Raw genomic sequence first — 24252 nt, 5'->3', positions numbered from 1 at the left:
TGTTATTCAGCTATCATGCCCTGTTATAAGGCATGACAAAAGATAACTAATACTTCACGACTTTGCTAAACTTATATGGAAAAGAAATTGTGACTTATCAATACGTACAGAGATACCATCAAAATAAAAACTCAAGGTAATAGTAGAAACAACCAAGGATCTTGAGACAACTTCATTTATAGAACGGCCATGGCGAAAAGCACCACTCGCGAATGTAAACTTCAAATGATTGTCCGGTTGTTTCTTCCAGCGAGTCTACATAAATAAATACTAATCAGTAACATTGTTTTAGAGTTTCTGATTTAATATTGATTCCTTGCAGTACATACATGAACTAAACTACCACTGAAAATAGATCCATGCTTTCATTGAATCCACTTATTACCACTGAAAATAGATCCATGCTTTCAGGTTCATTTGACTGAAAGCATGGATCTATTTTCAGTAGTAATAAGTGGATTCAATGAAACTTTTAAGCTTTTAAGATTTAGTTTAGAACACTTCGACCGAGTTTTAATTTTGTATAATACAAACCTAGTAAAGCTATGAGGGGTTTTCAGGACATTCTTCATACTTAATGAGTACGCAAGATCATCAAGATGCATTAGTGCCAAATAATGCACCTAATCCAAGTTTAGAAATTAGAGGGTTGCGTTTGACTATTAAATAAACAAGAGTATTAGTGCAGGCAAACATACTTACCTCTTGTATTGAGATGTCAAATAGCCTACTGCAAAGCACATAAAAAGAGGGATAATAAGCATCACAATAAATGGGGTATTTTTCTTTAAAGCTTATCCAGCTAGGTAATCAGCTTGTTGGTTTTGTTCTCTACTAATATACTTCAAGGTAACTACGATGATGTAACCTTTTATGAGCAAAAATATTGCGGGTCTGATATGCCACCCAATTGACAGAATCATCATATCTTCAGAGTTGATACCTTGTACAACAGAAATATTATCAGAGAGAATCATAGAAAGTCTTGATCTGGGTTGCATCAAGACTTGATTGCTAAGAGAACTCCTTGTGGTTCAACATCGGTTGGAGGCAACGCATGATAAGTGATTGCCTGAATACTAATTAACATGGAAGGAGTTCGCGAGGCTGCTGAGATGAATGGAATGATGAACATGAAATATTTAAGTCTGCAGTTTTCTCTTGGATAACTGCTTTCAGGTTAATTAGAAAAAGCATCCAACAAAGTGGGAACCAAATCAAACTTATGTCTTCATAAATGACAGATTCTCGGTGTTCATATAGCTTTTCAGTGGTTCTAAATCCTCGATTAAGTGTGTGCTCTTATCTAGTTTATACTGAACCACAAGAAACTAATGTCTTCATAAATGACAGATTTGAGCACGACTTCCTTTGCTAATCCTCGATTAATTATGTATTAATAATGCTACGGTCCTTGAATTGGGGCACCTATTATGGTGTTCCATATAAGGTTACTAAGATTAAAGACTTGTTAATTCCTAAAGCCACACTTAGATTTAGTTCTCGTCACTTCATTTCAGAACCTATCATTTGCCCCACAATCTACTCAAATAATTACCCATTCCTCATCTAACTGTAAATGCAGACCTTATAACTTCCTGCCCTACAAACTGTGGTGGCAACCAAAAGATTTGGCCAGATTCAGTGTCAAACATGTAGCATAATCCGGTTGACAGCAAATGATATTTTTCAGGAGAAACTGAATGAGTACTCACTTGTCGGAGCTATGCACAGGATTGCGCACGGAGTGATGCCGGGATACCACACAGCGAAGAGATCTTTCTGGTGGGAACATCAAAAGCTGACCATAACTGACTAAATTGGAGCTTGAACTGGTATTTGTTTATTTCATCCTCTTCGAATGGCATACCTACAAGTGCAAGTAAAGATTTGTTTCCTTTGAAACTGCGATATCAATACATTTCTATTGCTGAATATACCATACCACATGAGTCATTTTATTTCTGAAATTTATCATGCCATTTTTCTAATACTTAGATAAGGATACTTCGGTATTGCTGAATATAACATACCAGATCAGTCATTTTTATTGCCGAAGTATTATGCAAATAAGATATCGTTTTTGAGATGCGCAAATCAGGTTACTTAGATATATGCCAAGTGTATCTGAATTAGAATGTAATAAAACCTAAAGCTTTTACACATGAATCACAAAACTTAAATCGTTCAGTTCCCTACAAAATCTTACACAGAATAAAATGCTGACAATCATACACATGCCACCAAAATGAGATTAGACGAAGCTTAGTTTTGTGGTGTGCAAATAATTCACTGGACAATAGAATGCATGAACTTTTATTGTCCAAGGTTACAATGTGGGCGGCTGCAGCAGGTAACGCCATGAACAAGAAGCCTTGGAGAGGCTCACGAGTCACGACCTGATCTGGAAGAACCTACTGCCAAATCGATCCAGGTTGAGAGCGCGGCGCTGCAGTTCCAACTCCAGAAGATGTTGAAATCGAACAAATACAAGCACATAACCAAGGAAATCCACCGATAACAGCAGACGTCAGCAGCAGCACAAACACCCGACAACGAACAGCAAAATACAGTAGATCACGCCCATCAACCAAAGGAATCCAAACAAATCACATCCAGTAGAGGAAGAAGAGCAAAAAAAAAAAAAAAAACACCCGCGGTGGCGCAACCCTGAAGAACACGGCGAATCCACAGTTCCACACGCAGCCGCAAATCCTTCCCCAAATCTTTTCCTAAACCTCCTCAAACCCCCACAGAAAAAAATCGTCAACCACGTGGACGTACACGCGTCCCCACCTTACCAAATACACAAAAGAACACCAATACTGAGAGAGGTGAGACAAAGAGGGAGGAGAAAAGAGCATCATCGGAGCATGGAGTAAACCGTATCCGGGTGTAACTAACCCCTTGATCGCCGAGGCATTGGCATTGAGGGATGGTGTCATCTTCGCAAAGCTCCGAGGTTTTACGCGAGTGCTGATGGAGACGGACTGCAAGGAGGTCGTCGACTTCTGGGAATCGCGTACGGGTTCTCGCGCTGTCATAGCGCCTATTATACAAGAGATTGAAGGTCTAGTTTCTTCGTTTTTATCTTTTGATGTATCACATGTAATGAGGTCAGCGAATACTCCTGCCCACCTTTGTGCTAAGCATGCTTGCACTTTGGAGGTGACGAGTTGCTGGATGTACTCTCCGCCTAGTTTTCTGGTTACCAGTATCCAGGCTGATTGTGCTGGTGATGGGTGAATAAAGCCTTTAATTTCCTCGCAAAAAAAAAAAGAGCAGAGAGAGGGGAACTTGGAGAGGGGAAGACCCACAGGGCGGTAAGACATGGTAGAGGAAGGGCGGCACTCTATCTGCACGGGACGCCAGAGCCAGAGGCTCGGGTGGTGGTCGCCCCGATGCCTCTCCTCGGTGGAGGTCGACCGCGGGCTGAAGGGCTTAGAGCTCTTGGCCTACGGCACGCGGAAAATAAGATTAGATGAGATCGTGCGGAGAAACCTAGTCAAACAGCAAGTCTGAAGTGGCTTATGCATGATGCTCACGTGGATGGATGGATGGATCTTCTGTCAAGCCTATGCTTCAATACATACGCGCCACTTCGGCCTTGGTTCTTGGTTAATAGTTTGAGCTTGGCCCGTGAGAGGTCAGCTACCTATGGCAGGATTACGCCGCTTTATTCTGCTAATATATATGGACGGAGTCTATACTAATACTTCTATTAGTCCCAGCTGTTTAGGGGGAGGGGGGATGGCCACCGTACCGTTCGCCCCCCTCCTGCATCCGCCTGGGTGTCATGCATGTCACATACAATGTAGTTCATCTCAAACTAATGAAATGATGTTAATAAAAAGATGACAAGTAGACACTCATAAAAGATTACTAGGGTTTGTTGTGAGTTTTCAGTTTTGATACACCGGCCATCCCCCAGTACCGCGCGGCAGCTCATGTGGCCTAGTTGTGGCTGCACAAGAAGTCAAGGATTATAGCAGAGCATGATCCATGTGTTTTCTTTAAACAGAGACTTTTTTGCCTCATCCATTAACTAAGAAAAGAGTGTTCATTTAATTTACGGAAAACTAGATAGGAGTCACACTGGTCTTGCGGTGCCTTTGCTGGCATCAGAATAACGTGGTCTTGAACGCCCCACCCTCGCCGCAAGTTGTCATCAAGCATGAGGTGTTCGTCTTTCCTCCGCCGATACTGGAGTGGTGGGCGTAGGCGAGTAGTCCGGGTGCGTTCTTGGGGAGTTGCCCCCCTTGTGGCAACGAAACAATTTTGAAAGATGTTGTAAACTTGGCCGCTTGGTCTTTGTTCTATAATATGTAAATACACCTTCATAGTTTTTTTACTAAAATCTTGACAAAAACCATTACAAACTTGACTACGAAAGGCAGCCAAGTCCAACCTCATGAGACAAGAGGGCTACCCAACACATGAGGACACACGGGCCACAGACACAACACACACTTTCAACACAAAGCTCGTATCACACGTGCCCCCATAGATCGGTGGAAATGGGAGAAAACACATGGGCAAAGGCAACGACACAAGCACGACCAAGATGGCCATCAAAGACATTGAAAGTCATCCCTCAAGCAACCGTGGATGCCTTCCTTGTAGCACCACTCTTCTTGTTCCTACACTTACTTGATCCACCTTTGTTTCTCTTATCTTTGACGGCTTTTTCTTCAGGAAACACCCCAGATACATGTGTTTGATTCACAAGAAAAGAACTGTAGCGGGACATTTGGTTCCTAAATGACATCTTCGAATATGACCCTGGAGATGTGGCTATCAATTGTTTCAGGAGAGCAATGGGCGACGTAGTAGAAGCTCTTTACCACATGGAGAAACGTCTGCCTAACGAGTTGGCTGACAGTGCCGCCGCCGCTCTGAAGAACGCATTGGACCAGTTCTCTCATCTCCAGATCTACCTGATGGCTGGAATCCTCCAATATACTCTCTCCATCCTGCTGATTGATTAATTACTGAATATTCTCTTCTGGTAAATATATAGCTAGCTAGATCGATCACAGGGACAATATGTATGTACACAATGTACCTGAGCGCTATGTTTGCCAATTTTCCGGCAGATTGAAGATGTGAGATGCTCAAGCCGAGAAAGGTCTGGTTCTTCCAGATAAGGATACCTTCCGGAGCACATCTCGACTGTGCGAACAATCAGTAGCGCTGCATTCCCTTCACAGTCCTTGCTAGTCCACGCCATGAGCCACTGCCTCCACTTCAGCAGGGAAGAAACACATTATCCAGTGTCAGATGTACCCAGATGCAGTTCCAATCTATATCTTAGATGTCACTCTGCTTGTCCAAACATTTATATTTTTTTACTGAGGCTGTGTACCTCTTTACTATGCAGGGACAGGGTATAACCCTGTTTGGCGTATCGATTTGATGCATACTATTAAGTTAGTATAATAAAATTCCTTTGATCGAAAAACGTACTGTTTCACAAAGGTTGTTGGCAGAAGCATCGTCAAACGCAAGGAGGCTGATGTGCTCATGAAGGGCATTCAGTAGGCTGCTCTTTGTTGCATCCTTGGCTCCCCTGCATAAATATTTTCAATTCTTTTCTCTAATTAAATATAAATAAATGTGCGCTTGTAGGGAAACCTGCATAAAAATTAGGGATGCGGCAAACGACGAACCTTTGTGTGTTGTTGCGACGGTCACCAGTTAGTTTAGCAATGAAGCCTTCCCTGGTGCTGTCGGCGGAGGCGCTACCTCGCAAGTGAGAGGAGACGGCATCAGCGAGCACGGCCGTGCGAGCCCATCCTAGGCGCTCTGTTGCTCGATCCGGCTCGAAGATGCTGGCTGCAGCAAGGAAGTAAGCTTGGAGCACACTCTTCGGAGAAACAGCAAGGTTTTTCTGATTGCACCACCTGTATTCATGCACTTGTATGTTAGGAAATTTGGAGTCAAGTTAACGATGACAAGAATAAGCCAGAGGGGAGGAGATTATCACTCTTGTAGGCCATGCAACTCAAGTCGGCAGAGTCTCTGGAAACTGCCGAAATCAGCTTTAGCTGCCTCAAGTAACAGGTCGTTACTGATCAGAAACATCCTGCACCATTTTTTTCCGGTAAGAAAATATATCTATCTATCTATTATATACTAAAAGCAATGTACGGATATAAAAAAGAGCCATCACGTTTATCCACATACGCTTAAAATATATGCTTCATCCTTCTTAATTTTACTGGTTGAGATTTAAAACGTTAAAATTGTCACCTACAAACCTGTCACGGACATACACATCATATATGAGCATGTCCGCACTATAAAAGTAAAAAAAAAACATGTTTTGTAAATAAAAATTTGCCCAGTCAAATCTAGATTTTTGGCATATAATGTACATAGATAGGACTCTAGCTGGTCCGTTAAGAAAACTAACTGCATATCCTTGCCTATAGCACAAAAGTGACAAGGTATTATGTGTACTAAAATTATGGTGTACAAACTTTTGTTTCAATTTTATAATTTATAATTCCTTAAGATTAAAGAGAATCTGCCATTGTAATCATCAAATTATTTATGTGTGTTTTTAATTATCATGTGAATCAATTAGTTTTCCTAGACTATTGGGGTGCTATATTTATGCTACTAGTATGGAAGTCTTGATTGTCGATTAGGGCAAAATTTAGTAGTTGAATACCATGCTCTAAAAATACCATGGTAGCTTTAATTGGAACACTTGCCTGTAGAGGACCTTTGCGATCCACACATCACCGCTGCCGCCATATTGCTCCAGATACATCCTTGTCTCGATACGTGGCAAACTAGCTCTCCAGGGCAAGTCCAGTACATACCCAATCTGCTTGTGTTAACACACAAATATTAAGGTGCTGCTTTGAATGGATAGCGGCCCGCCACTAGTATTTAGCTCAAAGTTGAACTAAGTATAACGGGCCACACTACTTTTACACCCATTTTCAGTGGGATCCCCAAATATTAATACACATCAATTTGGGCTATGTATGTATGTGCCCTCTCCATGCACAAGAAGATTTAATACCTCGCCCGGCAAGTCTTTGGGAATCAGCCATTTGTCTTTTAAGTTGTTGGAGGCTCGCCTGTTGACAAGGAATTCACGGCTATAGGTCTCCGACCATTGGAGATCATTCTCGCCTGGGAAGGCAACTTGGGAAGCACGGTAAAGGCTGAACATAGCCGTCACAGACTGGTTCGCCTCCCCTGCAAAGCAGTAGAACTTTCCATCCTTCTCGAAATGCTTGAACACGCCTGCATATGCATGTTGCCGTCACAAAAGGCAGGGATGGTGTTTTGCTCCATGGTGAATTTGCACCCCGGACAATCACTAGAGTACTGTCTTAAAAATCAGAGAATTATTTTACATAGTTTATGTTTTAGCATCTATGTGACTGCAAATGTGGACATAAATATGTTTAAATGTTTCCAAATTTGTTTGATAATTATAACAGCACTTTTGCACCGGGTGAAACTTTGAATTTCTGCTTCTTAGCTAAAGGAGAAAAAACACTTGCTGTCAGAAAAACTCACGTGAAGAGACATGGTAACCGTGTAGCCGGAGAAGACGGAACCCCATGGCAGTGTCGTCAATATCACTAACTGAATTATCCCTCGTAAAACACAATCCTTCGTCGCTCCAGTGTCTGTTAAAAGCTTGAGAGTACAAAAAATATGACAATGATGTTGAAATATTTTGTTTGACTACAGTTACAAAATTGTCATTAACATACCTGAATACATATTCCAAGCATTCAGTGATTTCACTTGTAAAGTACCTTGATATTCCCAGCCGCATCAACCGATCCACTACCCATAAGTGCTCGTACAAATCAACGGGATAGATACAAGGTACTGAAAGAGCAATGATGAATCAACATAAGTAGGATGCCAGAGAAACTTTGTCGCTGTGGGTACTGGCTTCTGTTGGAGACTAATTGAGAACTCCATTAGATATATTGAAATGCAATATGTTCTGCTGGATATAGTTAACGGCTTCATAATATTATGTATTTTTTGAAAGGAAGGCAAAATATTTTCCTTAATTCAGTTAATAAGAAGGTTAGAGTGGTCTTAATCCCAAAGGCTACAACGCACCCTCAACAAAAAAAAGGCCTAAACTCCCGGCAAAGATCCAAGATCTTGCCTCCAACTTGATACAAACAAACAAAACCAGGTCAACACTCCTTTACCTCCCCCTTTGAACTTGTTAATGACTCCGTCAAGAAACTCGAGGCATTTCTTGTCACCAGTTTTCATAAGAGCATAAGCAGTGGGTGCAGGACATGACATAATTGATCCATCGGGACACTGTAGCTTAAGTAGCCTCTTCCAGTCTAGGCCTTTCATTCCCTCGATGCTGAAAAGCAAAGTTGTGGGTTCATCGTGCAATAGATCTTTAGGGAACCTGCAAATATGTAAGTTAGTCAGAGTTATATTTTGTATGTCTCAGTGTGTCTGCAACTCTACATTGATCGAAGGATGCACAAACTTGATATAATTCTTGGAAGTGGACTAGTAAGCCATTTGTTTCTAGATAAAGTTAATTGTAGCATCAAATTGGTCCTATTAATTATAGTTGTATGTTTATACACCTGGCGAGCTTTAGGTCTCTCTTGGCAAATATAGCTTGAAGTGCAGGGTCATCACAAGGCACATCGAGGCCTAAGTCAATCGCCATGTCTAGCAGTTGGGGGAAGGTTATCTCAAAGCCACCTAACATCCAATCATCTAACTCATTGTCCTCTAGCCTCCACAAATTTTCTCGAATAAAAGACAAACCTACAATTAATAAAGTTGATTCCCTTAGGATAAACTTCAAAAATATTAATCGAAAACCAGAAAAAAAACAAGTATATACAGTGGCATGTACCTTTTTCCCACTTGTCCTTGTGGATGTTCCATGACTTAAGTGCGATAACACAAGCCAAGGTGTTGATCATACGGTCGTGGACTAAAAAGAAGGCTTGGTCGCCCCATGAACCATCAGGTAGTTGATTTTGAATGATCCAGTTGATGCTCGAGGGAAACTGCGGGCCGTGGTCTCCGTCCATCTTCTTTACAAGAGCGACCCATGCAGTATCATATGCTGAAATGTTGATCTCACCATCCCCTATTGATCTGAGCATGGCTCGGATGTCATTGATTTGTGGCGTCTCCTTATTCTCATCATTTTGGTAGATGTTGTGCTGAATATTTATATTATCGATGTTCATAGATACATTAGTACTTGTAACCATTATTTCTCGTGCAACTTGCTAAAAAGACCATAATAAAAAAATTAAAGTAAAATTTCTACACAACCGCAGGCAAACTTGACAGAGGTTGTTTTATACGCACCTTCTGAACTTGTATCTCCCCTAGTTGTTTGAGTGATGCTTCCGGTGCCTCTACGTTTGATACCCTCATGATACACCCTATATAAGTCCAGAAACATTGAGTGATGTAACATGTGGATGTGGTCTTTGATTAAACAAAGAAATGTCTTCCTTTATATGCATGCTCTATATATAGGTCAACGATTCCGCAATCACTACGGCAATTAAAAAGGAACAAAAGCTGGTGACGGGCTATGTGTCGCAACAGAGAATAAAGAATTTTTTTTTTGGCACAAACAGAAGACAAAGACAAGAAATACTTGTCGCATGATATTGTTACCACTCAATTGAAGCATAGGCATATGAACCAATTGCATCTTGCGTTATCATTAGAACACAGATTCTAGTAAGTGGTTTCATAATTTTTTTTGTCAAAGTCAACTCACAGTTCAAATTAAAATTGTGAAACCACTATTTTACACCAGAAACACATATTCTACTAGAAAAACAAGCTAAGATAGGTTCATACCCCTTGAATCGCCGTATAACATATGACCATATAACTCATGGGTAGCTATGTATAACATATGGCCATATGACACATGGGTGCTTAGCTACCCATGCGGGTAGCAGCGGGTCTTTTCCTATGTGTCATATAGAGTAAATTGCACAAACGCACACACGCCTATTAGGGCTGGAGTTACAAATATCCCCTTTTTTAGACTTTTTAACGAAAACACCAACTATTGTGCCTTGTTGTAATTTGTAAAGATACCCCAATTCTACATAGATTTGCACATATAATGTTTGCCAATTTTTATCTCATGCATGACAGGCCGGTAGCTCGTGCTCAACTATTTTCCAGTTTACTCATTACATTAAGATGAAAATTTCGTAACAGACGTCTTATGAGTTAGGAGAATTACCATGTCGTCGACCTCCAGCTCCAGCATGCTGTAGGCACATGGTAGGTTGTCGCCATTGCTCCGCTGCCGGCCGGAGCAGGGAAACATGGGCGAGCGAAGCCTGCATCGCACGCGGCTTGTCCCTCTTTTTTCTTTCCTTAACTGAAGATCGATGTATTTGTGGTTAGCTGCTAAATAAGCACCAATGTATGATCAGTATTTATACAAGAACGACAGGGCCGGCCAGCTACTGATCATACATACTGATGAGCGTGGTTAGCTACTAATCAAGTATTATTAGTGTTACTAATTGTATATCCTGATAGGCGTCTTTTTTTTAGAAGAAGGTGCCAAAATATGGGATCAAAACATCGCCGATGTCTTTCCATGTTGTTGGATTCCCTCGTTCTTCTGATGACAAAGGTTGACTGGTAGGAGCACAACACTTCATCTCATACGGTTGAAAATGTCCGTTGCTATTAGTCAGTAGTTGATGATGGGACAAAGGGCGGCTAGCCCTGTGGGATGAGGTATCATAATACACTTGATTAGGTTAGGTGGGGGTGGTTTGTGCTGTTCACATCGGAAGAATATATAATTAAAAAAGATTTAATAGCTAGCACCTAGCTAAGAACTAAATTCGTACGCACTTAAGAGCATCTCTAACAGTAACAGTAAAACTGGCCGAAACCGAAAAATTCAAGCGTAAATACGGGTTGAGACCGAAACTGGGCGAGAACGGAGCCCGAATTCGCGTCATGGCCCGTAAAACAAGTTCGGGGGTCCGAGAAACTCGGCGGTCGCTCCGTATTAAAAGGGGCCGCGGAGGGGAGTTCGGTTTCCAAACCCTGCTCCACTCCGCCGCTTCCACTCCCTCCGTCGCCGCCTGCTTCTGCTTCGGCGAGCAATCCAGCTCGCAGCAGCCACCACTCCCCCCTGCTCCGCGGCGCGATGACCTTCTGTGGTGGCTCTGCAGGCCGCGGCGCCGGATTAGGGTTTAGGCGGCGGGGACTATCCACTGCGGCCCCCTGTGTTCCGCACCAACGCGGAACACCGAATGTGGAATCGGTCGGAGGGCGCACGGCCCGCCGGTGGACGAACTGGGGGCTCACGCCCCTAGGGAAAGCTGGCGAGGGATCGTCGTTAGGCGGCTCGAGTCGCCCACCGCGGCCCCCCGTCTATGACAGCTCCGATGAGGAGGAGCTCGTCCCCGCGCGGGAGCCGACATTCTCCACGGGCGACTACATCCACGGCTCCGACGAGGAGGACGCTGTCATCGCGCAGGTGGCCGCCATCACGGAGGCGGAGGCACGAGCTCGCTGGCGCCGGGAGGAGGCGGACACCGTCCGCCAAGTTCACGAGTACGAGGCGGCTCGTCACGAGGAGCGCGTCCGCCGCGTCAAGCTTGAGATGGTCGAGCTTGACAACGAGGAGTGAACCTCCTCACCCGCGTCGATGACGTCGTCTGCCTCGACGCTCCGTCACCACCGGCACCGCCGCGTTATGGTGTGTGCTCGTCGTACGCAGACACGCTGTTGGGGAACCCCAAGAGGAAGGTGTGATGAGCACAGCAACAAGTTTTTCCTCAGTACAAAACCAAGGTTTAATCGACCAGTAGGAGAAATGAGTGACTTCTAAAGGTGATGATGGCTGACTAGTGGGAGGGCGCACTACCGGCGTCAGCAACAACGTGGAACCTGCACACAACACAACCAAAGTACTTTGCCCCAACTTACAATGAGGTTGTCAATCTGACCGGTTTGCTGAACGCAAAGAATTAGACGTATCAAATGGAAGGAGATGTTTGCAGAAAGTAAACAGAACATGATTGCGGTTGAATTTGTCAGTAAAGGAAATAGGACCGGGGTCCACAGTTCAATAGAGGTGTCTCTCCATAAAGAAATATCATGTTGGGTGAACAAATTACTGTTGGAGAATTGACAGAATATGGACCATACATGACAAGATGATTACTATAAGATTTGGTATTGGGCATTACAACATAATATATATAGACGTAATCCAACTGCGTCTATGAATAATAATTCACCTTCAGGTTAGCGTCCACACCCCTTCCAGTATAAAGTTGCAAGCAACAGACTATCGCATTAAGTAATGTGTGCAAAGTAAACAATAGAATTACCGTTGAATAAAACATTATTATTTTCTCCCAAATAGCAACAGCACATCTACAATCTTAGAAGTTATAAATTCATTCTCCGAGAAAACTAGAGGCATGAACCTACTATCGAGCATAAATATCCCCTCTTGGAGTCACAAGTATCCACTTGGCCAGAGTTTCTACTAGCAACAAAGAGCATGCAAGATCACAAATAACATATGACATGAATATATAATCAATCTCAACATAGTATTCAATATTCATTGGATCCCAGCAAACCAAACATATAGGATTACATAAAGATGATCTTGATTATGTAGGGTAGCTCACAAGATCGATACATGAAGCATAAAGTGGAGAAGACAATCATCTAGCTACTGCTATGGACCCATAGTCTAGGGATGAACTACTCACGCATCACTTCGGAGTCGGGCATGACGATGTATGTAAACACCCGGATTTTTAAGTCCAGGTGCCTGTCATGTCATACATCGCAATCCCAGAAATATTGTTGTTGCGAGACATAACAGTTGAATATCATAAGTCATCATCCATTACATACCATAGTCGTCTTACAAGTAGAGATCACATGATCCAATATTACACCAAGAGTTGATCTATTGATCAACACACACACAGTTCATGGTTCATAGCGGAAGCGTAACGTAGAAGGGACTCGTTAGTCCACAGGCCAACGTCTGACGTCAGAAGATTCCCTAGTTGTCGTGGGCGTCCTGCTGGTCGTCCGCTTCATACTGCTGTTCTGCTTCATAATCTGGCCATTTGAATAGCCAGGGACACAGCCGTGAGTACTTTAAAGTACTCGCAAACTAATACTAATGTAAGGGCTAACATTTCTAGTAAGGGCTGCTAAGCTCTAGTCTATTTTGCGTAAAGCTAATTTTGTTTTACAAACATTTTTGTAAACAACTCTTCTGGTGCTAAATAGCTCAAGTGGGAACATTAGTGTCATTCCCACAACTCTGTTGTGATTCCAAGTCAGAATCACTTTTCAAATTCAAATTCACAAGTCACCATTCACCATCTATAGTTTTTGCGAAAAGTTCTGATGACGGAACAGTATGGCCTTTCCAACTGTCCATAACCGAGGACGCGGCTATTCGAATAGGTTTAACTCTGCAGAGGTGGTACACTTGTGCCACAACAATTGCAATAGCTCGTCAGGGGTAACTGGCCCTGATTTATCGTACGCAGTACGCGAACTACCAATCATAACCTTTCATTTACATACCCTAGTATAGGCATCTCTCCCCATGAGCTTGGCCTCCCAGTGAAGACAGACAGTCAGCCTGGGAACTGCACAGGGCTTGGGCCGGACATTCACCTCATTTCGCATCATATCGTATCGTTTCTTTTGTGGTAGAGGCAGCTTTCGGCATAACCCCGATGACGCTTGTTTAGAGGGAACCCATACTAAGACACACAAACTTCCAGTTAAGCCCTACCCAGATTCAGGTATTGTGGGGGTACAGGTAAAATTGGAATGGTATCGCATCCGAACCCAACCATCAGTGTTTTTTTTCTTTGATAAAATTCACCAAGTCCTTCACCAGTCATATTCACCTTCAAAAATCTCTCAATAGAATGACTCATCATTCCAAGGTTTTTCAAGTCATTTCAAATCCCACTATTCCGCAAATGGAGTAGTCCCTTTTTAAGATCAGCACTAGCACCTATGCCTGAGGGGTGCTAAATATTTTGTTTTGCTTCTAGGCTAACTTTGATACTCTGGTACTAATCCAATACTAACCAAGTGAACCATAAATCAAAAGGTACTTGGATAAAACAAAAGTAAATAAAGCTATTAAGGTAAAGCTGGAAGTTAGGATCATACGCATAAAATAAATAAGGTAAAGCCTTGCTCATAGTGAGCTTTGCATTTTGCACGAGTATTATCTTGCTATGTTTGGGGGAGACTAACCTTACTACTCTAGTAACCAACTTGTACTTTGACCAAAGTTAACTATAAAAGCAACTCATTTCGAAAACAAGTAAAAACTTGTAATGTATAAAATTGGGATCGGCTTATGTAAGAAAAGGTAAGATTCATGGTGCCTTGCCCCAAGGGGCTTTGCACTTTGCAAGAATATTAGCTTGCAAAAGGATAGTTCCTATCAGTGTTAGCTTGCAACATTATAACTTGCAATAGTCTAGCTTGCATAGTATTTTGGGCTTGCCTTGGTTGAAGTGAGGGTCCAAGTTCTCTTCTCCTTTCTCTTTGTAGAAGTCCTCCTCTTCTGGATATTCCTTGGTACTAGCGTCTAAAATACGAATACGGAGTATACAATCATCATACCAAATTTACATATTAAACTAAGCACACACAAGCTTCACACAACTTAACTAGCATCACAAACTACTATTAAGTGGGTGGATGTGTTCCTCTTATTTAAGAAAAATAATTTCCTCTCATGAACAGAATATGACCTAGGTTGACAAAAGCCAACCTCGTCATACTCATCATTTAGGAAAAAGATTTAAATGAGGTTCCATACCTCATACAATTCAATACTAACCAAGTGGTGATTTAATGTCACCAACTACTCAACATGAGATTATATAGACCATGGTCCATACCTCATATTGAAATACTTGAGAACAAGATTTAAATGAGAGGAAAACCTCTCATATGATTTAACACATAGTTGTAACTAGGTTAACAACTACCATTGAGATGGTTTCACATCCTCAACAATTCATTGGTTATTCTTGTATTTACACCAATTATTCTATTCACACCAAAGCTCTAATTAGGGTGCATTGGTTGGGTTGCTTGAGGAAAAGTAATTTCCTCTCCTTACATGTGTAAAAGATAAAGTCCATATGGTTCTTGAGAAATACTTTTCTCTCATTGAAAACTTCTTAAGGTTTAATTTCTCAAACAATTATACCTGAAATCATGTTGACTCAAGTCAACCATTCATTATCATTATTTGAGAAATAGGGTTAAATGAGGTAGAGTACCTCATACCATTTAATAATACTACATAGGATTTAAATCTCTAAGAAATTCATATAGGTGAGTTTGGCCAGGGATCCAAACATCACATGAATTCATTTGAGACAAGATTTAAATGAAGTATAGAACTTCCTAAGACTTACTTAATAGTTTTGGACAATATCAACTAGTTAAACTAGCCATATTATCCACTACTTAAACTAGGGCATGATCATGCAAAGTGACCACACCATTTTCTTGCATGAACAATTAGTGCAAGTCCAAAATGAGCTAAAGGAGTTGAAATTGACTCAATATCTATTTTGGTTGATTTTTAAGAATTATTCTAAGGCAGAAAAGTCCCTGCCTTGTTTATTTTACTACATTAATTCTACAAACAAATTTGAGATGGGCCCAGTGGCATTTGATAGATAATTTCACTAGCTTTCTAACGGTATAAAATTCACTAAATTTGGTTTAGCTAATTTGAAACTATGGAATTTCAAAGTGGAGGCAGTATTCATATTTATTTGCAAATTAAACTGGATTTGGATAACAGGGCCGGCGGGAAATTAAACGGGCCCAAAGATTTGAAAACGCCAGGGGGCAGAGTTGGGCCAGCCCAGCAGTGCGTCCAGCGCGCAGCGGGCCAGCTGACAACAGGCCCCACTCGTCAGTGGGTTTACTCACCCGAATCGGTACGGGATGGTACGGGCCGTAGGATTAGAGGGAGATCGTGCGGCGGTGGATCGTCATCGTCGTCGACGCGAGGGCGGCGCTGGCACGGCGGTGGTAGGGGGTCGACGGCGAGCTGGGGCTCCGGCGACGGTCGGCGATGATGCAGGACGGCGTTGTCGATGACGAGGAGTGCGCTGGTACCGGTGGCGTTGCTCGGGGAGGCGTCAATCGACGGCGGCTTCTGCGTCGGCTTGCGGGTCTCCGGCGTGCAATTGGGCGGCGGTGGTTGCTAATTCGAAGTGGAGAGGATGCGAGGGGATCGAGAGGATGGAGAGGAGCAAGGTTGGTGTGGAGACGGAGGCGCGGGATACGGTGTATTTATAGGGCTCGAGGTGGCCGTGGGGTGTGCGGCAGGGCGACATCATCGCGGCGTCTCCGGCGAGGGAATCGGGTCGGCGAGGTAGGCGGTCGCCAGGTGAGGTCGAGGCGGTGCTAGGGCGCTTGCTAGCTAGGTGGGGGACGGTCTGGTTGGCGCTCATTGCGTCCAGGTCTGTGGCGGCGTCCACGGGAGATTGGCGAGAGTGTCGACGGCGACAGGCGGCGCGAGGACACGGGACCGTGTCAGGCGGGTTCAGGGTGCGGCGGTGATGCTCAACGCGTAGCCAGGGGGTCCGGGGGAGGCTTGAGCTAGCGAGGCGGCGCGTGTCCAGAGCGTGTCCACGGGCATGCACGCGCGACGCGAGCGGCATCCAGGGAGGTTTTGGGCGCGCGTCTTCCGGCGAGTTCACGGCGTCTCCGTCGACGTGGCCGGTGCTAGGCGTTGTAGAGGGGTGAGGTGGTGCTAAGGGATGCCAGGGCCAGATGAATGGAGGAAGGAGGAGAGGGGGTGCTCGGCATGGCCGGCATGCCATTGGCATGGCCATGCACAAGCATGCTAGTGGCTTGTCTCCTTAGGGTTCCTGTAGGTGGTGAGGCAAAGAGGGGACAAGGGGACAGGGTAGAGTAGTTAGGAGCAGGTTAGGGTTGGGGAGAACACTATTTCAAATAGTGGGGTATTGTTCCATATTTGAAATTTCACAATTTTGCCCAAATTTGATTTAGCTCAAAAGGTTGACAACTTTGAAAAGGATGGGTTTGGTTTGGTTCTACATGACCAGAGGCAAAGAGAGGTGGTGGTGGAATTTAGAAATTCAAAGAATGGCAAAAAGTGACAAAGTGAGATTGTTCCCCATAATAAAAAGTCTCAACTTTGGATGAACCTAGTTATTGATCAAAGATGATTTTGGCCAGGGGGTCTTTACAAAAAGAGTTCACCTTGATGTGCTCTTGGATGACATGCAAAGAGTTGGGAAAGTTTAGTTTGAAAAACTTGAAATAGAGAGGCTCAAAGTAGGGACCAGAATATAAATGGCAGATTTGACCATTATCACATGTGATCCCCAATTGAGTTTGAAAAACATTTGAATTGTGTTTTCTTGGATTCCAATAGTTGTGATAAATGTTTAGTAACATTATACAACTAATGGTGAAGGCCAAAATGGTCTAAGGTCAAAATTTATAAAAATGGCATAAGCCCTATGTGAGGTTTTTGTGAAATTCTAGCTTTTATTCTTTTATTCCTTTTTGCTTCAATTTGACACGAGTGAGGTTTGTTTGGTGTTAGATTGAGTTAGGTGAAAGGTTCCAACCATTTTGAGACAAGGTTGGTGCCTAGGTCAAGGTTTGATAAAGTGGCCCTATGTGTATGTGAGGAAAAAATGGAATTATCCCACTATTGGATTTCTCTCCATTCGATTGGGCTTGTCTTGACTCTAATGTGATTCTTATTAGTTTAGAAACATCTTCAAACCATTGAAACCATTCCAAAGGGTCTAGCTCAAAGATTTGTAAAATTGGCCAAAACACATGAGAGGGGACATGTCAATTTTTCTTATTCTTGTCAAGTGCTCCCCTTGCTTTGCTTGGGCAAGGTTGAGGGTCAAGTTAGGTTTAGATGGGGTTCAGAGAGGGTCTCATACCATTTGGTTAGGGTAGGAGTGCATAGGACAAGAATTTGTGAGAATGGCTATGTGTCACATATGCTTCTATGCATATGTGGCATTTGATTTTTAATTTGACTAGGCTTGACCCAATTGAGGTTGTGGAGAGTTGAAAAGGTATATAGGAGTGATCCAACCATTTACTAGAAGTCTTAGGGTCAAGATCCTCAATTTCACAAATTTGATATTTTGCTCTCATATGCCTCTATGGCATTATTACTTTCTTTTCAAACTCTTTTGTTCCACTTTGGATTGTGTTGGAAAAGTACTAGATAAGGTTTAAGAAGGTTTTCCAAACCTCTAGAGAAAGTAGAAAGGCCTAGGGTAAGGTTTTACCCAAAATAGCCATAGGCATATATGCCTCTTTCTTAAATAAGAAGTTTCCTTCTTATTTTATTTCTCAAGGATTGATGACAAGAGGGATGTGGTTTAGGGTTTAATAAGTTTTGCAATGGTTCACCACCATTTAGCAAAAACAGAAGAGGTAGGGTTCAAGAGTTATATATTATGGCTAGAAGCCCACATATGACTTTTCCTTTGTTTTAGGTTTCTCAAAAAGAGAAGATCCAAAAGATTTCTGAGAGGGTTTAGGGTTTTAGGGTTTATCACATAAGCGTAGCAACACTCATCAGGTCAAAAGCACAAGTAATATGTATGAGCACTAAGCGTAGCACTCTATTTAAGAAAAGTTTTTGTTGGTTCTCATTTTTGGAAAAAAGGGAATTCATTTTTTTCTTTATTTTGAAAATTGGGGTGTTACAATGTAGATGCCTCCGACGATGATTTTCCCCTCTAGCAGGGTGCCGGGAAGAGCTTCAGGACCCCCGAAATGGGTTCTGCGATGGCGGTCACGATGGAACTTTTCGTGAATGGAGGCTCGGGTCTCCAGGATTTTCCCGAGAAGATGTATAAATAGGCAGAGGATTTAGGTCGGTGGGGCGCCTGGTGGGCCCAGACCACTCCTAGGCGCGGGCCAGGTCCAGGCCACGCCTAGGGTGGGTCTGGCGGACCTGCTGCACCTCTTCGACCCCCCTTCGTACTTCGTCTTCGTTTCGGTAAAATATTGACTTCAGCTTTTGTTTCGTCTAATTTCGAGAATATTTCTTGTACAACTTTTCTAGAATATAAAAACAGCAGAAAACAGGAACTGACACTGTGGCATCTTGTTAATAGGTTAGTGCCGGAAATCATGTAAAAGTGCAACAAAATGTAAACAAAATATATATGAATTGATGTAAAACAAGCATGGAGCATCAAAACATATAGATACGTTTGAGACGTATCACGGCGCAGAGGCCAATTTGGCCGCATTTTTGTTCAAACTAGTTAGCGACCGCCGGTGTACTAAGTAATTTAGGTTTTCTTATCGAAATATATAAACTAGTTCGCGTGGCCGTTTTGTCGGGAGCCGCGGGCTCGAGTGCCGGCGTAACTTGGCAGCCACGCTAGGAGGAGCACCGCTGGGCGTGCTGCCCCTGCGTCGTGTCCACCTGAAGCGGTCTTTCCGCGGGAGCGAAGTGCCCGCCGTCGTCACTTTACGGCGAAGGAGCACTGGTCTCCGTGACGGGCTCGAGAGGTGCAGCGCTGGGAAGAGAAGCGGAGGCCGGTTGTGCGCAGCGCCGCACCAAGAGGATGCGGTCCGTATTGGCCGCCGTCGCTCGTCCTGGTGCCCTACCGAGTGCCGACGACGGGCTGACAAGAACGTCGCGGTGGGGACGGCGAGGCCACCAGCGATGTTGCCGATTGCAAACTGAATTTGATGCGGTAAAGCATCTTTTCCTTAGAGCATCTCCAACAGGCGCGGAAAAAGGCGCGCGCTAAATAAATCGCCGAATTGGCGCGCGAGGGAGCCCGCGCGAACCTCCAGCCAGCGCGCGCTAAAAAGTTTGCGGCGCCCGCACTTTTGCGCCATCCCGCGCGCGAAAGTTGCCGCGTCGACTGCCACGCGCGTGCACGCCAACCGCCCGGAACATTCACTTCGCCCCGCGTGTCGCTCCACCGCCTCCACATCGCTCCACCTCCCACGTCGCGCCCGCGCCGCCGCTCCGCCTCTGCCGACGCGATGCCGCCCCGCCATCGCTCCTCCTCTGGCTACAGCGGCGTCTGCGCGCGGCCCAACGACACCTTCTACTCGGAGATCCGCTCCGGCAATGCTCGGCACGTTCGAGACGGCGCACGAGGCAGCGCGCGCCTACGACGCGGTCGCCTGGCGCCTCGGCCCCTCCCGCCCCACCATGAACTTCCACGACGTGTGGATGTGGGAGCAGGCGGAAGCGCTCGCGCCGCCGTCTCCGGCCGTCACGACGAGCGCCTCCGCCTCGAGTGGGCGCGGCAGTTTCCGGAGGACGTCGCCGCGATGGAGGCCTTCTACGCGCAGAAGGAGGAGCAGAAGGCGGTGGCAGCGAAGAACAAGAAGGCGGACCGCGACGAGCGTCGGGCGAAGTTGGCGGCGAGGAAAGCGGATAGGGCGGAGAAGGCCGCGAGGAAGGCGGAGGAGAAGAAAAATGGCGTCTGCACATCGACGATCGTCCTCTCCTCCTCCTCCTCCTCCTTCGAGTGGACATCCACTCCGGTGTCCGACACCACCCGCTCGTCGGATTTCGACTGGGACTCCGAGTAGTTTAGGCTAGTTTCTAAATAAATGTTGTTGTACTGTCGAAGTTTCTAAATATATTTCGTATTTCCAGTTAATTATTCGTGTTTTGTTTGATCTATTTGGAAGAAAAAATGATCAAAATAATAGTTTGCGCCGCGCTGCACGCTGCATAATACAACGTCCGTGGAAGCGACGTTTATAGCGCCCGAGCACGCGCTGCAAAATAGTGCATCCGACGGGGCAAATTTTAGCGCAGCGCGCACTATATGTTTACAGCGCGGTGGAAGCGACGTTTAGCGTGCCGAAATTTAGTGCGCCTGTTGGAGATGCTCTTATCTTTCTTCGACGGTGAGCGAAAAATCATACTCCATCTCCGAGTTCTTCTACTCTGATCCTTGTTCTCCAAAGTAGAATTTTTGTGTGTGGCTATCATGCTCTTGGCAGAGAAAAGTGTTGATAACGTTGTTTACAACTAAAAATTGAGAGAATCAAGTCATTGTATTGATCAAGGAGTTGGATATTTATATGTCCCCAACAGATATAAACATAGGTCGGTTATAACATGCATGTTAGAACAGGCAAGACGCCTCTTCAAGAGAAATAGCGTTTGCACAACGCAGTCAATCTAACTGCTAATAGCTGATAAGAAAGCTAACTTCCTATTTAGCCTAGATGTAACGCTAACACTATTCCTAACAGTTTTGGTGTCTCGGTGGGTTTGGCCCTGTTTGTATCAGTTTAGCCCGTTTTCTCTCGAATTAAGTCGGCGCATTCTTCTTAGTTAATAGATAGGGCTAAGCTTTTGCATTTGTTAAAATAAAAAAAAGTAGATTCACTCGGTATCTAGCGTTATTGGGAATTCCTTCTAAGCTAGAATATTTCACATTTAATCCCATCTTAAGCTAGACTTCATTCAAACTTCAATGTCGAATGTCGATATACTCTTATCTTTAGTTTGCTGATTACTTATATATGGTAACTCATTTGAATGGCATATTGATTCCAATAATTAGAAGCCAAAGTAGGAAAACGGACGTGGAGATGGAGGTCAGAGGTCTTGGTGCGGGGCCGAGCCGCCGGTCCTGGTGCCAAATCTGAAGTTTAAGCTCCTCCTTGCCCTTTTTCCTCTTCTGCCATGTCTAGAGCTTGTCTCTTGGCGCTGGTTAGGCTGGTATGGTGTGGGTGTTGGTACTGGGGAAACTCTTGGTCAGCGGTGTTGGCCACGATGATGATGATTTCGTGAGCACCGAACTTCTTCTTTAAGGCCTCATCTAGGTACCTCTCCTCACTATCCCTCCTTTCGGATGGTGATGGCGGTGCGACGTTGTTGCCCTTCGTGTAGGCCACATCTTGGGGGACTACATGGGTGGTGGTCCGGCATTTGGCAGTCTGGAGGTGTTCATGGCAACTCCGTCATTTCCCTTCGGTGCATCTTCTTCATGTAGCTTTGGTTCGTTGTTGTGATTGAACCTTTCGTGGTGTTGGTTGTTTGTGAAGCTCCCTGGGCATTTCGGTTAGACTTTTCCCTGGCAGCCTCGTACTCTGTACTACCCCGTGTTCTAGGGGGAACTCCTTTGCCTCCCGATAGTACGGCGTCCTCCAAGCCAAGGAAAGGTACATGCGGTCCCTTTAGGAGGCGAAGATGGTGGAGTTTGGTTCTAGGCATGTGTCCAGATGGAGAAGACCTTGTTGTCTTCTGGTTTTGCTCTTGTCAACGGGTTGTAGACTAGGCCGTCTGAAGTTGTTCTTTCTTGTTTTGTCTTCAGTTGGCTTTGTGTTGCACGATTGTAAGAGCATCCCTAACCGAAGTAAAAAACTTAGAGGAGTAAAAGCCTCCCTAAAACTTAACTTCCTATATTTTCTCCTCTAAATTTTGCGCCGTAGAACTGAACCCCAAAAACTTACAGGATCAAACTTTTTTTTCAACATAATTTGCAAATTTGAGCACATTCATACATGACAACATAACATCAGATGATTCATAATGCATTTAAATTCGCACAAATTGACATCACTAGTCATCATCATCCTCAAACCTCCTCGTATTGTAGCGTATGACTACAGCCGACCAGCTACTCGTTATCGATGGCAAGGATCGACCATTTCCACTTGTTCTTTGATTGAAGTTGACGTGGATCACTTCACAAAATTGCTTGAACAGTTGGTTATCTCCAATGCGTGTTTGATCATGCCATGTGAAGTATAAATCGTTGTCCTCATCCTCAGTCCATTTTCCTTGTCTCTTCTTCTTGCTATGAATTTAAACGAACAAACATCTTGTTCATCTGCAGAAATTCACCAAATTTCCCAAACAACAAGGGGTTGAAAAGCATACCTTCGTGGATCTGGGATCCAAGGATCATCTTCTTCATGTCCGGTGTTGGTGCTGGAGCTGGGGAAGGGGCAAGGGCTACAGCCAGCACCGGAGGTGATGGCGCTGCCAGAGCCGGTGTTGGTGCGGTTGCTGCTGCCGACGCCGCACAAGGTCATTTAACCCTAAATTCAACGACTTGCAGCGGCGCGAGGACGAAGAAGCCATACCGGAGGTGAGCGACCACGTGAATCTAGTTTCTCGTCGATGTTGCGCCGCCAGATTCAGTCCATATAGGATGTTGGCGGCTACGCGGAGATGGTAGGAGGGCCAGGGAGCCTACGTGGAGTCGGCGCCGGCTAGCTATTGTCGCAGGACTGGTCAAGGAACAGCCCGCGGCGGCGCTGCCATGGGACGGGCAGAGGCGAAGGTGGATGAGCAAACTTTTAGACGAGCGGCCACGGAGACCGATCAGCGAATTTTTTGCTCCTCTATAGCCATTAGGGTTTCGGCTAGCGTCGGTTCTGGCCATTAGGCGGCGGACATTTGCTCCTCTAAAGCCTTTTTGGGCTTCGGTCCTAAGATTTTCATAAGCACGTTGTATATCCAGATCCCTTTAGGGCTTGTTCGGCACAAGAGGTTTAATGAGTTTTTCTGTGTATTAATCCACCGATTTTTGGTGAAATCACCCCCTTCACCCAATCCACTTCGCAGGCCAACGGCCAGAAACGCGAGGGGGGACAAGCGTTTCAGTTCCAGGTCTACCCGGTCGTGTATCGGGAGGGTTCGCTGGGTTGATCCCGTCCAAAACCATCCTGCCGAATGGGCCGATCGTGGCTTTGAGTGGATTTAAATCGGGCCGGGATTAGACACAGCGAAACTCTTCAAACCCTCTCTGCCGAACAAGGCCTTACCGTGTTCGACCATGCACGGCTAGAGCGCCCGCTTCCCTTTCCGCATTTTTTGTTGTTTTCCCATAAAATCCGCGAATTTAATTCCGTGCGTAAATTCTGCGCATTTAATTCCATCCTTTATTCCACGCGGTTAGTACTTCTGGTCGCGTTAATCCCGCGCATTTAGTTTCCTTCTGTTTATAATTGTGCATTTAATTTGTTCGCCGTTAATTCTATTTCCAATCATTTTAATCCCGCGGATTTAGTTCCCTCGTTAATATCGCGCATTTAATTCACGAGTTCCTGCAAAATCCCACGAATCCGGTGCTTTTAATTTTTCCGCCGACCAAATTTGGTTGTTTCCTAGTTTCATTTCTGACAATTCTCTTTTTATATTCCCTTTTACCAATTCTCTTTTTGGTG

At 44.5% G+C, this 24252-nt stretch overlaps 1 protein-coding gene across 1 annotated transcript; it reads right to left on the bottom strand.

Annotated features, from left to right (window-relative positions):
* Nucleotides 1-4757: 4757 nt before the first annotated feature.
* LOC127303671 (syn-copalyl diphosphate synthase, chloroplastic-like) lies at nt 4758-10991 on the bottom strand. Its single transcript, XM_051334380.1, has 14 exons — nt 10878-10991; nt 10253-10393; nt 8882-9266; nt 8604-8790; nt 8202-8416; nt 7743-7863; nt 7543-7655; nt 7037-7263; nt 6720-6835; nt 5987-6085; nt 5670-5903; nt 5467-5569; nt 5066-5245; nt 4758-4976 (listed from the first exon to the last, which is right to left on the bottom strand). The coding sequence occupies exons 1-14, from the start codon at nt 10989-10991 to the stop codon at nt 4758-4760; spliced, it is 2454 nt and encodes an 817-aa protein (XP_051190340.1).
* Nucleotides 10992-24252: the final 13261 nt, after the last annotated feature.

This window comes from Lolium perenne, chromosome 5, assembly GCF_019359855.2.
Source record: "Lolium perenne isolate Kyuss_39 chromosome 5, Kyuss_2.0, whole genome shotgun sequence".
Taxonomy (NCBI): domain Eukaryota; kingdom Viridiplantae; phylum Streptophyta; class Magnoliopsida; order Poales; family Poaceae; genus Lolium; species Lolium perenne.
Note: the sequence above shows the minus strand (reverse complement) of the source record. Positions and strands in the feature narration are given on the sequence as shown.

Coding starts and splice junctions, on each gene's coding strand:
- LOC127303671 (XM_051334380.1), bottom strand. CDS start 10,991: ATGACGCGAATTCGGGCTCCGTTCTCGCCCAGTTTCGGTCTCAACCCG. Junction 6,086..6,719: donor ATCGCAAAGGTCCTCTACAG/GCAAGTGTTCCA, acceptor AAAATGGTGCAG/GATGTTTCTGATCAGTAACG. Junction 5,904..5,986: donor GAGTTGCATGGCCTACAAGA/GTGATAATCTCC, acceptor GCATGAATACAG/GTGGTGCAATCAGAAAAACC.